This window comes from Idiotropiscis lumnitzeri, chromosome 8 (assembly GCF_059441095.1).
Source record: "Idiotropiscis lumnitzeri isolate Australia: NSW breed Sydney's pygmy pipehorse chromosome 8, RoL_Ilum_1.0, whole genome shotgun sequence".
Classification (NCBI taxonomy): Eukaryota; Metazoa; Chordata; class Actinopteri; order Syngnathiformes; family Syngnathidae; genus Idiotropiscis; species Idiotropiscis lumnitzeri.
In genome coordinates, this window is record NC_142398.1 from 1,165,219 (window position 1) to 1,177,500 (window position 12,282).

Below are 12,282 nucleotides of genomic sequence, written 5' to 3' on the forward strand. Positions count from 1 at the left end.
AGTGGGAAGGGATCTAAAATTCCCCATAATAACGGACGGGAGGACAGGGTGGTATAGTCTCCTCCTTGCCTGGCGTTTAGCCCCCACACGACATACCCGTCTCTTCCTCCTCAGCTCGTGGGGGATATCGGGTCTCGCTCCGGGAGCCAGCGCGGGGTTAGCACTGAGTGTTAACAGCTGATCCCTTATGTACACGATCGATCCCCCAGCAGCCCCCAGCAGCAATAAAACCACCACAAGTTGGATGCCCATTGCTGCGATGAGGTGAAATAAATAAAACAGGGTGAGGGATGAATTGTGTAATTAGCACGACTAATGTGACACCAATTGGTAAAATAGAGGAAAAAGAAATAAAGACACCAAGGCCATTCAGAATAACACACTCTTGGACACCAACAGAAGTAACCAAGGATGTAACCAAGATCAAAATCATTCAGCATGATTTTGGAAACACTGTTTGAATAGACCAAGTCCAGTTTCGCCCAAACAGAAAAAGTGGCATGGTCTTAAAAAACTGAATAAAAGTTGTCATTTTTTCAGGATTAAGACAGACCCTTCTCGTCAACACTGGAGAACTGTCTCAGGTTTTTTTTTTAAATAAAAAAACTCACTGTGTGACCAGTCCGAAGCCTGGAGTCCTGCCTCAAATTATTCTGAGTCCTTTTTTCTGTTGAACCAAGACGGAGGGGAGGATCCCGCTCGTTGCTGCTATATATATATATATATATATATATATATATATATATATATATATATATATATATATATATATATATATATATATATATATATATATATATATATATATATATATATATATATATATATATATATATATATATATATATATATATATATATATATATATATATATATATATATATATATATATATATATATATATATATATATATATATATATATATATATATATATACGGTGAACCCCCGCTACTTCGCGGTTCACCTTTCGCGGGTTCAGTGCTTCGCGGGTCTAAAAAATATTCGGGGGCATTGTGGTTTCGCCGAGCGGCACGACGGGGCGCTGGAGCGGTTAAACAGCCGGCGTGCGCCGAAGAAGAGCATGGGCGAAGAGGAGAGTGGACGAAGAAGAGCACGTTCCCCCGGGCAAGATCGGGGGCGACGTTTCGCGCGGTTCGGAACGTACCAGAGCTCCGGAGGAGGCCGGCCGGCGTGCGTGGCAGTTAAGCTGAAGAGGAGCACCTCCCGCCTGGGCACGAGCGGGGCGACATTTCGCTCCGTTCGGGACCGTACGAGAGCTCCCACGGAGGCCGGCCGGCCTGAGTGACAGTTACGCCGAATAGGAGCACCTTCCCCGGGCACGGGCGGTGTCAAGCGGCCCCTAAGTTTAACCGAATGGAAGCTCCGGAGGAGGAGGGCTGGCATGTGTCACAGTTAAGCCGAATAGGAGCACCTTCCGCCCGGGGCACGAGCGGGGCGAAATGAAACCGAGTTCAACCGAACGGAGACACACTTCGGGGGAGCAGGTCCGGCGTGCGTGACAATTAAGCCGAAGAGGAGCACCTCTTCCGACCGGGCACGAGCGGAGCGCGAGGCTGTCAGTTATGAATGAATAAATGAAGAATGCCACCTTTCATTTCACTGTCATGATCCGTGCCTGTCATGCCGCGTGTGTTTTTGTTTTTTCAGCTGTGTGGGCGTTCCTCCAGCGATCGTCTCGCGCCATGCCGTCAGCTGCTGCGAGACGCGCCCACCAGCCCCGCACCGGATTCCCATTCACTCACTGATTACACTCACTATATAATCCACCTACACTGACTACCTGGCGTCGGATTGTTATCTGTTCGGATATGTCACCAATTTTGTGTATTCATAATCATGTTTTGTACACTATTTGTATCACTAATAATTGTATACACATTGACACTCCTTTATGTGTCGGTTCCGGCGCCGCGCAGTGTCGGTTCCGGCGCCGCGCGAGTGGCTGCCTGTTTACAGCAGCGTGGCTCACTATTGAGCCTTTTTCGTGTGTTTTTTCCCTTTACCCTTTTTTATTTTATTTTTACCTCACCTCAGCAATGGACATCCAACTTGCGGTGGTTTTACTACTGTTGGGGGCTGTTTTTTGCGCGATCGTGTCCGGAGACGAAACTCGGAGCTACGGATCGATCGTGTACACAAGAGATCAGCTGTTAGCACTCCGTGCTAACCCCGCGTGGGCTCCCGGAGCGAGACCCGATATTCCCCGCGAGCTGAGGAGGAAGAGACGGGGATGTCGTGCGGGGGCTAAACGCCAGGCAAGGAGGAGACGATATCACCCCGTCCTCCCGTCCGTTATTATGGGGAATGTTCGATCCCTCTCCAACAAAATGGACGAGCTAACAGCGCTAACCCGGCACGAGAGGATTGTCCGGGAGGCTAGCTTGCTGGTGTTCACGGAGTCGTGGCTAACAGAGCTAACGCCGGACGCCGTCGTGGAATTGGACGGCTTCCAAATACTACGCGCGGACAGGACACTGGAGAGCGGTAAGAGAAAAGGGGGAGGGCTGGCTGTGTTTGTTAATGATAGATGGTGTAACCCTGGGCACATAACTGTTAAGGATCAACTTTGCAGTCGGGACATTGAGATGATAGCTGTTAGCATGCGTCCGGTCTATTTACCGCGAGAGTTCAGTCATGTGATCGCGGTGGCGGCGTACGTGCCTCCCTCTGCTAACGGTGAGACAGCCTGTGATGTACTGAATGCAGCTGTGAGCAGGCTACAAACACAGCACCCAAATGCCTTGTTCCTTATCTCTGGTGACTTCAATCATGCTTCTCCTTCCTCCTCTCTGCCTTCATTCACACAATATGTAACATGCCAAACCAGAGACAATAAAATATTGGACCTCTTCTATGCCAACACCAAGGAGGCGTACACGTCACTGCCCCTCCCCCCGCTGGGCAAAGCTGACCACAACTTGGTTGCTCTCCTGCCTGTGTACAAACCTCTCGTCCGCAGGCAGCCAGCTGTGACACGCACAGTTCAGCGATGGTCCGGAGAAGCCGAGGAGGCCTTGAAGGACTGTTTCAACACAACTGTGTGGGAGGTGTTCAGCGAAGCTCACGGTGAGGACATTAATGGTCTAACAGACACAGTTACAGACTATATTAACTTCTGCATGGAGAACACCATTCCCACCAGGACTGTAAGATGTTTCTCCAACAACAAACCCTGGATCACACCGGACATTAAAGCTCTCCTGAAGGAGAAAAAGAGGGCTTTTGTTTCAGGCGACAAGGACGAGCTGAAGAGAGTGCAGCGTCAGCTGAGAAGGAGGATCCGAGAGGGGAAAAAGTCCTACAGGATGCGGATGGAAGAACAACTGCAGCGGAACAATGCCAGGGATGTCTGGAGGGGCCTGAAGACCATCTCAGGCCACGGACAAGCAGGTAAGACCCAGAAGGGGGGGGGGCTTCAGTGGGCAAATGAGTTGAACCTATTTTTCAATAGGTTTGATCAAATGTCTGACCCCGCTCAGGCTTCCCTGATGCAGCCCCCACCCACCCCTCCTGCCACTGCGAACAAGACCCTCTCTCCCCCTCTCTCGCCCCTCTCTCTCTCCACAGGCTCCAGTTCCCAGCCTCATCAGACAACCACCACTTCCTCCTGCTCAGCCTTGTTCCTCACAACATCTCAGGTGAAGAACCAGCTGAGGAAGATGAAGGCGAGGAAGGCGGCAGGCCCAGATGGGATCAGCTCCCAGCTCCTCAAATCCTGCGCAGACCAGCTGTGTGGAATCGTCCAGCACATGTTCAACCTGAGCTTGAAGCTGGGCAGAGTCCCCCAGCTGTGGAAAACATCCTGCCTGGTTCCGGTTCCAAAGACACCCCATCCGAAGGAGCTCAACAACTTCAGACCAGTGGCGCTGACGTCTCATCTGATGAAGACCCTGGAGAGACTGGTCCTCGTCCATCTGCGCCCCCTGGTCAGCTCCTCAATGGACCCACTCCAGTTTGCATACCAGCCTGGCATCAGTGTGGATGATGCCATCATCTACCTGCTCCACACTTCACTCTTCCACCTGGAGAAGGCGGGGGGCACGGTGAGGATCATGTTCTTTGATTTCTCAAGTGCTTTCAACACCATCCAGCCCGCCTTATTGGGAGACAAGCTGGAGCAGGCGGGAGTGGCCCACCACCTCATCACATGGATTCACAACTACCTCACAAACCGGCCACAGTACGTGAGAACACAGGACTGTGTGTCTGACGTGCTCCTATGCAGCACGGGAGCGCCGCAGGGAACTGTGCTGGCTCCCTTCCTGTTCACCCTCTACACCTCGGACTACAAATACAATTCCACAACCTGTCACCTGCAGAAGTTCTCTGATGACTCTGCGATTGTCGGCCTCATCACTGACGATGACGATCGGGAGTACAGAGGGGTTACGCAGGGGTTCGTGGACTGGTGTCAGCAGAACCGCCTCCAAATCAACGCTGGGAAATCCAAAGAGCTGGTGGTGGATTTCCGCAAGCGTCTGCACTCTCCACCTGCACCAGTGAATATCCAGGGAACAGACGTTGAGAGGGTCTCAACTTACAAGTACCTGGGTGTTCATCTGAACAATAAACTGGACTGGAGCGACAACACAGACGCTCTCTATAGGAAGGGTCAGAGCAGACTCTTCCTACTCAGGCGGCTGAGGTCCTTTGGCGTTCGGGGAACACTCCTCAGGAACTTCTATGACTCGGTGGTTTCATCAGTCATCTTCTATGGAGTGGTCTCCTGGGCAGGAGGCATCTCGGGCCGAGACAAAAAGAGACTGGACAAACTGGTGAGGAGGGCCAGCTCTGTCCTGGGCTGCTCCCTGGACTCTGTGGACTCAGTGGGGGGCAGAAGGATGACGGCAAAACTGTCATCAATGCTGGACAAACCAGCCCACCCATTCAATGACACTCTGAGAACACTTTACAGCTCCTTCAGTGACAGACTTTTACACCCTCGCTGTACCAAAGAGAGATTTCGCCGCTCCTTCCTGCCAACTGTTGTCAGACTTTTTAACAAGAACATTGGGTCAGGCCTACAAACGGGAGGGCATTAGTGCAATTGTGCAGTCCTAGGATGCAATATTAACTACTACTGTACTTTCAGCCAAGGGTGTACTTAAATATTGACCAATGATGTATTTTGTTTACCATTACAGTATTCTTATTACAATACTTCTATCACTGTAGTATTTCTACCACTGCAGGATGTTCACTATTACAGTACTTTTATCATTGCAGTACTTTTATCATTGCAGTATTTTTCTATCATTGCGGTACTTTTACTATTACAGTACTTTTACCATTGCAGTACTTTTACCATTGCAGTACTTTCATCATTGCAGTATTTTTCTATCGTTGCAGTACTTTTACTATTACAGTACTTTTACCATTGCAGTATTTTCTATCATGCAGTACTTTTCTATCATTTCAGTACTCTTACCATTACAGTACTTTTATCATTGCAATATTTTTATGATTGCAGTATTTTCAATCATTCAGTAGTTTTTATCATTACAGCGTTTCCCCCTCCGTATAATGGACAAACATTAGGAGTGTTTCCTTACACTTAGATACGTTTATACTGTGTATATTTGCATGCTTTTTCTGAATGTCTGCTGCTAATGTTATACGTTAACGGCTACATTACGCCGCCGACTCTGTGTGATCTATATCTTTGCTGCTGTAACACCTCAAATTTCCCCATTGTGGGACTAATAAAGGACATCTTATCTTATCTTATCTTATCTTATCTTATAGCTTTAGCGCACATGAGCACAGCTTGAACACACACACACACACATTCGGAGTCAAGTTTCTAAATCTTTGAGCTGAAGTTTTAAACTGACCACGGTGATTGGTTGTTTACTGCCTGCCTGCTAGAATCCTAGAAGACAGCCCCCTCTTTGTCCCTTTAAGTCCGGAGGGGAGTCAGAGGAGGGAGTCAGAGGAAGGGGGTGTGGGAGGCCGAACAGGCATCTCTGTCTCTGTCACCAATTCGCGAATTGTCAAATAAAACTTTGCTTGATTAACTTTGGACATTCAGCCATCATTATTTAAATAATTCCCAGTGTAAAAAAGGCGTCAGGGCCGTTTTAAACCTGACATTTATTTGGTGGAGAATGCGGGCAACCGCACTCGGACGGGCGTCGTCGTTGGATCTTTTGGACGCCATCGAATCTGACGTCAGCGCTTCTCCATTGAGAAAGCGAAGCCTCCAAGTTCCTGCGTCGATGGGCCGCCCGGATGCCGGTTGCCGATAGGACAAGGCTGATCCAGAGGAAATCAGGTATTGTTTTTCAAATTATTTTGTACAACCATTTTAAGATTTTAAAATATTAACACAATTCGTAAGGGGTGATTTATGTTGGTGAGACGAGCGCGCGCAGAGGCCAGGCCTCGACCGTTTAGTCAGTACGGTAACAAAACTGCATCGTGCTAGTCCAAGGAGTTATATAAAGATAATCGGTAGCGAATTAGGCCATAACTCATTGGTAGCGAATTGACCATAACTCGTTGAAACTGAGCAAATTTTAGAGACATATAAGGTAGCGAATTGACCATAACTCGTTGAAACTGAGCAAATTTTAGAGATACGGATAGCACGGTGAACAAATTGAGTAGAGTTTCCTCTGTGTCGAAGGTAGCGAATTGGCCATAACTCCTTGAGCAAATTTTAGAGAAGACACGACAGCCGAAGAGAAGGGAAACAAGGTTTCCGCGAAAATTAGAAGGTTCCCTCCGGTGTCGATAAATAGAGAAGGTTCCCTCAGGTGTCGATAAATAGAGAAATCCGCCTGGAGATGATCGCACTTAGAGAAGGTCCACTCACAATTTCACATTTAACATTTAAGGTATAATAAGGTATTATTTTCGGTGGTTTTTATTATTTTTATTTGAATTTTGGCGCTGCGCAGCTGTGTGTGTGTGTGTGTGTGTGTGAGAACAAAGGAACAAAGGCTGAAGTTGAGAACGAGTGAGAAGAGAAAGAGAGGGGGTTGATTTCAGTGAGAAAAAGCATGTGCGAGTGTGTGTGGGATGAGTAGTAGTAACAAACGTCATACAATCAAAGATGGATCAAAAGTTGGAAAAAGAGTTGAAAGCAAATTCGGATGTGAAGTTTATGAACGAGTACTGACTCGGATTGTGGCCAATTTCTGGAGAGGGAAGAAATGTGGCTGAGCCAAGCCTGAAGGATCAGGTTTCAAAGCAGTGAGAAAAGAATTTGCAGAGTAAGAAAGTAAGCTAAAGAGAAAAAGAAAAAAAAAAAAAAAAAAACACACAACGTCAGACGTGGAATGATCATTTTGCTTGTGAATGTTTGCGAAAAACTGTATGCAAAGTGAATGAATGGTGTGATTGGGGATTACAAATACCATTTGGTATTTTATCCCATGTAATGCAATGAGTTGCTGTCCTACTGATGAGAAAATAGTTCTGAGAACAATCTAGGTGTTGACAAACTGGTCCAAATTTTCTAAAATGGGGACACTAGGTAGTAAAATAAAACCCAAGGATACATTGCAGTGTAGAGATTGGAAGTTCAATAAGAAAAGAAAAGGAATGTGAAAATAAAGATGAAACAGGACCAGTATTTGAGAATGACAGAGAAAGTTGTTGAAGAAGGTAAAGAAGGGGGGGGTGCAACTGCCTCCTATGTCCTGAGAGACCCCCACCCCCTCATTATCAAGTAACGCCACATAGAATGACAACTAGATCAGACAGAACTGCATCGATAAAACAAAAACCCCCAAAAAAGATAGATGAACTAAAAAAGCGCTCACCTCAATGTGCTGCGTGTATAAGTGACAGTGTGCATTTGTGGCAGAGGCTGCACTGGCCCTACAGGCCTGCACATACATAATTATGAGAGATATTAGTTGAATTAAAGGACTTATTATTGGCCAAAGATAAACATGGATTGTGTTGCTGTTATTACTAACATGTTATTGTTGTTTGTAGTTGTTCAGTGTTGAGAACTGTGTGTGTCGTTTTGTGGGCCCGTGTATATGTCTGTGTGTCTGTCTGTGTGTCTAAATGTCAGGGAGAGTGATAAAAGTGGTTGAAATTATGCTAAAAGGATTGATGAAGTAGAGATAAAATGGAATCAATGATTGGTAACCAACAAAAGGCTACTTATGAGTGACGAGATCTTATTGAGAAAAATAATTCCCAAATTTACAAAAGAAATTAATAAAGGAGAAGATTTGAGGAGATACATTTATTCAAATTTGAAATAAAATAAAATAACTCATACAACGAGATAGGCTGAAAGAAAAAGAGAGAAAAATAGCCTGAAGTGCGTTTTCTGAAAAGATTGAACCCAGATGCCTAAGACTGGTTTAGAAAGATGAGCAAAGATAAGGGTAGAAAGAAAGAGACTCCAATAAAGATAAGAAAAACCAGAGGAGCAAACAGGCGACATACATCAGGCTGTTGGCATTATGGTAAAGAAGGCCAGATAGCAAGAAATTGCCCTGAGAAGAAGCAACTTACAGCATGACCAGGATAGCAAGCATCTGAATAAGACTTAGAGGTTGATTAAAGAACAGATGAGTTTCTAGATGAAAAGGTCCTCCTAAATTTACAAAAGATATTGGCTTTTGATTCTGAAATAACCGTATTGGTAAATGGGTCACCAATGACCTTTTTTATGTGACACTGGTGCATGTAGGATTGCTTATAATAAATCAATTCCAAATGATAGGGCAAGTGAAAAATGAATAGAGTAACAGATTAATTTACAGAAAAAGCTTAGTGATGAGACAATTTATACTTACATGATTCAACAGACAAGATATATCATTTTGATGATGGTTTTTACTTAATTGTATACTTGCGTCTCCTTCAGAAAGGGAGAAGTAGGTGTTGTGAAATTTTAACAATTGGATGAAGCTTTTGAAAGGAAACATGAGGAATCTTTGCAAAAACATAGGTGTTTCCTGATTTTGAAATTTTCTATTCAACACATTGGTAGTTTTGAGTGGTTTTGGAAAAGCTACAGTGAATTTGGAAATTAGGAAGAGAGGCCTTTGATAGAAGGCAAGCAGGAGGGGGTGGTTGTAAATCCTGAGGCGTGTAGGAGAAACAGCTCTGTGAAGAGGTCCCAAGTGAGGAGGAGGAAGAGAGAGAGTTTAGTGATTAAATAATGTGTCATTTGAATGAGAAAAAGAGGATAGGAATTAGATTCTGCTTTTTGGTGAATTGAAGAAATAAATATTTTATATATCATATTTCAGTTGATGATGTTTGTATTAAGGTAGACCAGAAAATAGAATGAAATACAGAGGCTAGAAGGACTATAATTTTCATTAAAGCAGAGAAGAAATTAGAAATTACAGATAACATTAATGTGTACTTGTCCACTTTGAGGTAGAACTGGTTGAAGTGAAATGAGTCACAAGATTAGAAAATAGGAAATAAAATAGAATTAACATGTTCACTTTTGTGACAAGAAATTTGTGATTAGGTGAAAAGGGAAAAAGAGAATTACAGGCTTTTCAAATAAAACAACCTACCGTGTTTTCGCAGTCATAAGGCGCACTTAAAAGTCCCAAATCTTCCCCTAAACTAACACAGCGCCTTGTAAGGCGACTGCGCTCATTATATGGACAAAGTATCACTCGCGACCATCAACCCTTTTACTCATTGGGCTGTTCGGAGTGCATGTTAGCACACCCTGCTGGACAAAGTCTGAGTCATCTATGCTTCAAAGTGACCATGACTATACATTATGTGACTATGGTGTTTGGGTGATGGTGTGGGAAGAAAGCTGGACAAAAGGGCAGCTGTCCACAATGTTGTAGTCTGTCTTATCATTTATGTTATTGCAAGCAAGAAACGTCCCAGGTTTAGACAACAGACAAAAAGCCCAAAGGATAACAGCACATCTCTCGAAACAGCCATGTGATTTGGCTGAGTCTGAGTGGCTCCCAGAAGGCATTGCTCTAATGGCTCCCAAGAAGCCATTGCTATATCATTTTGTGTTATTTTTATTTCTTTTTGGTATATTGATGGCATGAGAGATACATGTTTTGTGTTAATCCTATTTCTTTGTTTCATTGTTTGCTTGTATGCTGAGTTTTTTTTTTTTTTTGAAACCGTGACTCTAAGGAGTGTGGTGACCAGTGAAGTCCCTCCCCTGACGTAGTCTTGTAGACTATTGCCATGATACCTATTATTGGTTAGAGTCATTGTTAATGATAGTGATCGTTAATGGTATAATGGCAACTGTCTTTGAAATGTGGCGATTGCTTATGGTATTGAGGCAAAGTGAATTGCCATGGGCTGAGTCAGTGCTGGTATTGAGGGAAAGTGAATTGCCATGGGCGAGCAGCCGAGCTATTGCTATGCTAAAAGCAGCTGAGCTAGCGCCTTGTAAGGCGGCGCGCCCAGTGTGTGCTTCAAAGACAGAAATAGCACCCTCAACAGGTGTTGCGCCCTTTAAGGCAGCGCGTCCTATGACTGCGAAAATACGGTAATTTAAATTGGCCAACTTGTAAAATGGAAAAGAAGATTCTAAATTATGCACAAAAAGCTTGAGAGTGTGATCAAGAGCTTTCACTGCTGCTTTAAGAAATGAAAAAATGACATTCCATCACACGACATTCACATTGCACGGCGACTTAATTGTAACAGGGACATTACATTAATAAGGTGCGATGCATTTCAGCCCAGCGTCATTCTTTTTCCACGCACCATTTAGAAGGCGCCACACGACTGTGGAGCCGTCCAAATTTTCACCAACCCCTGACTTGACCTTTTCCTCCCGACTGGAGGAACTCAAGATTTGTAACACAGACCAGGTGCGCTTTCAGACTGATAAGAAGTAAAAGTGTTTGAGAACCAAGGTTGCAGGAAGAACTCACACTGACTTTTATGCGATGGGAGTATTAGTAGTGTGATACCAACAGATAACTTGTAAAATAGAAATTGTTAGGATAAGCAGGAAGAGCGTAGGCGGTTGTGAGCTAATTAAAAATTGGGGATTCCCATCCTGTATGGATACAATGTGGACTGATAGTCAAGATAAATGTTCATGTGTTCTGTCGACATTGGGCAAACGGGCGCTTTAAAAATCACAAAAGATAAAAGAAAAGTTGTGCATAAAGCACGTCTAAATAAGTATTTGTAAATGCAAAATTATCTGAACAGAAAATGACACAATTACAATTGAATACTGCCTCGCTGACAATGCGACAAGGCAGGGCCCAAGACATGACCCCAAGGTCGGCACAGCACAAGAGGGCTAATGAACACACACACACGCAGTAAATCAACTTGACAATTTGACCTCAGGCCAGAGAGAAGAAGAGAAAAAAAAAAAGGCGCCACTAAATGAGCGCGCATTGGGTGAATATAGGTGCAGACATGGATTGGAAGAGTTACAAATGTGACGCACGAGCGTTGTCGGCGTCAACAGGGGGGAAGTATGATATGAAATTGTTCCCACATACAGACTTTTCAACAAAAAAAAAAAATTTTTTTTAGACGAAGTGTTATTTGTTTGGGTTGCAATATTGTTTGGTTATGATTAATATGTTTTCAAAATGGATGAAGGTGTTTCCATCAACACATGCTGAGGTTAAAACAATTGGAAAAAGTGTTGTGTAATCAAATTATCCTGACATTTGGTATTTCAAGAAGTGATTTGAAGTGAAAATGATGCATTTTGTGAATAATGTTGTAACAAGTGGGACAGTTGTTGCAAAATTGACTCAAAGCGTCATTGTGCATACAGTCTGCAGGACTTGTGGCACGCACTAACGGAACTGTTACAATGAGAAAAAAAAAAGAGAAAAAAAAAGAGACAATGGCCAGACTGTGTTTCAATCACAGCAATGAGGATAGTGCCAGCCGAAGGAAGGACACTATCCCCTATCGACTCTCAGGTTCATCAGAACCACCAACGAAAAACATGTTTGACCGAAAAAGATGCAAAGAGACAATTGCTGGTCAAGTGTGTTCTGATCCACAGAAACCACGTCCGTGTGGGAGACCAACTCTTCTTCAAGGTGCTGAAACAACTTCGTTGGGACAAGCGAATGCTGAGATGGCCCTCGCCAGATGATGGCAGTGACCCCGACGCAGCAAAGGTCGCGGGGCGTGGCAGCTGGATCCACCAGTTGCAGTACAAGCTTCACCGGTTTCCAGCTAAAGGCCTAGCAACGCGAATCCCTCGAAAAGGAGCCCACCTGAGTCACAATCTCGGACCACACGCACATCAGAACCACACAACCAGCCACAGATACGAATGTTGAAGCCACAGAATAAA

General features: G+C 44.5%; 2 protein-coding genes across 16 annotated transcripts in view; one reads left to right on the forward strand and one right to left on the reverse strand.

The window, feature by feature from the left end:
- The window catches only part of galnt7 (UDP-N-acetyl-alpha-D-galactosamine: polypeptide N-acetylgalactosaminyltransferase 7), a 252,559-nt gene that overhangs the window by 84,942 nt on the left and 155,335 nt on the right, over window positions 1-12,282 (reverse strand). The gene's annotated exons all lie outside the window — the stretch shown is intronic.
- On the forward strand, window positions 3,115-6,024 carry LOC148331472 (uncharacterized). The gene is made up of 3 exons (XM_088302206.1): window positions 3,115-3,413; window positions 3,591-4,203; window positions 5,892-6,024. The coding sequence occupies exons 1-3, from the start codon at window positions 3,143-3,145 to the stop codon at window positions 6,022-6,024; spliced, it is 1,017 nt and encodes a 338-aa protein (XP_088158332.1). The 5' UTR covers window positions 3,115-3,142.

Coding starts and splice junctions, on each gene's coding strand:
- LOC148331472 (XM_088302206.1), top strand. CDS start 3,143: ATGGAGAACACCATTCCCACCAGGACTGTAAGATGTTTCTCCAACAAC. Junction 3,414..3,590: donor CTCAGGCCACGGACAAGCAG/GTAAGACCCAGA, acceptor CTCTCTCCACAG/GCTCCAGTTCCCAGCCTCAT. Junction 4,204..5,891: donor TACCTCACAAACCGGCCACA/GTACGTGAGAAC, acceptor CCTGCCTGCTAG/AATCCTAGAAGACAGCCCCC.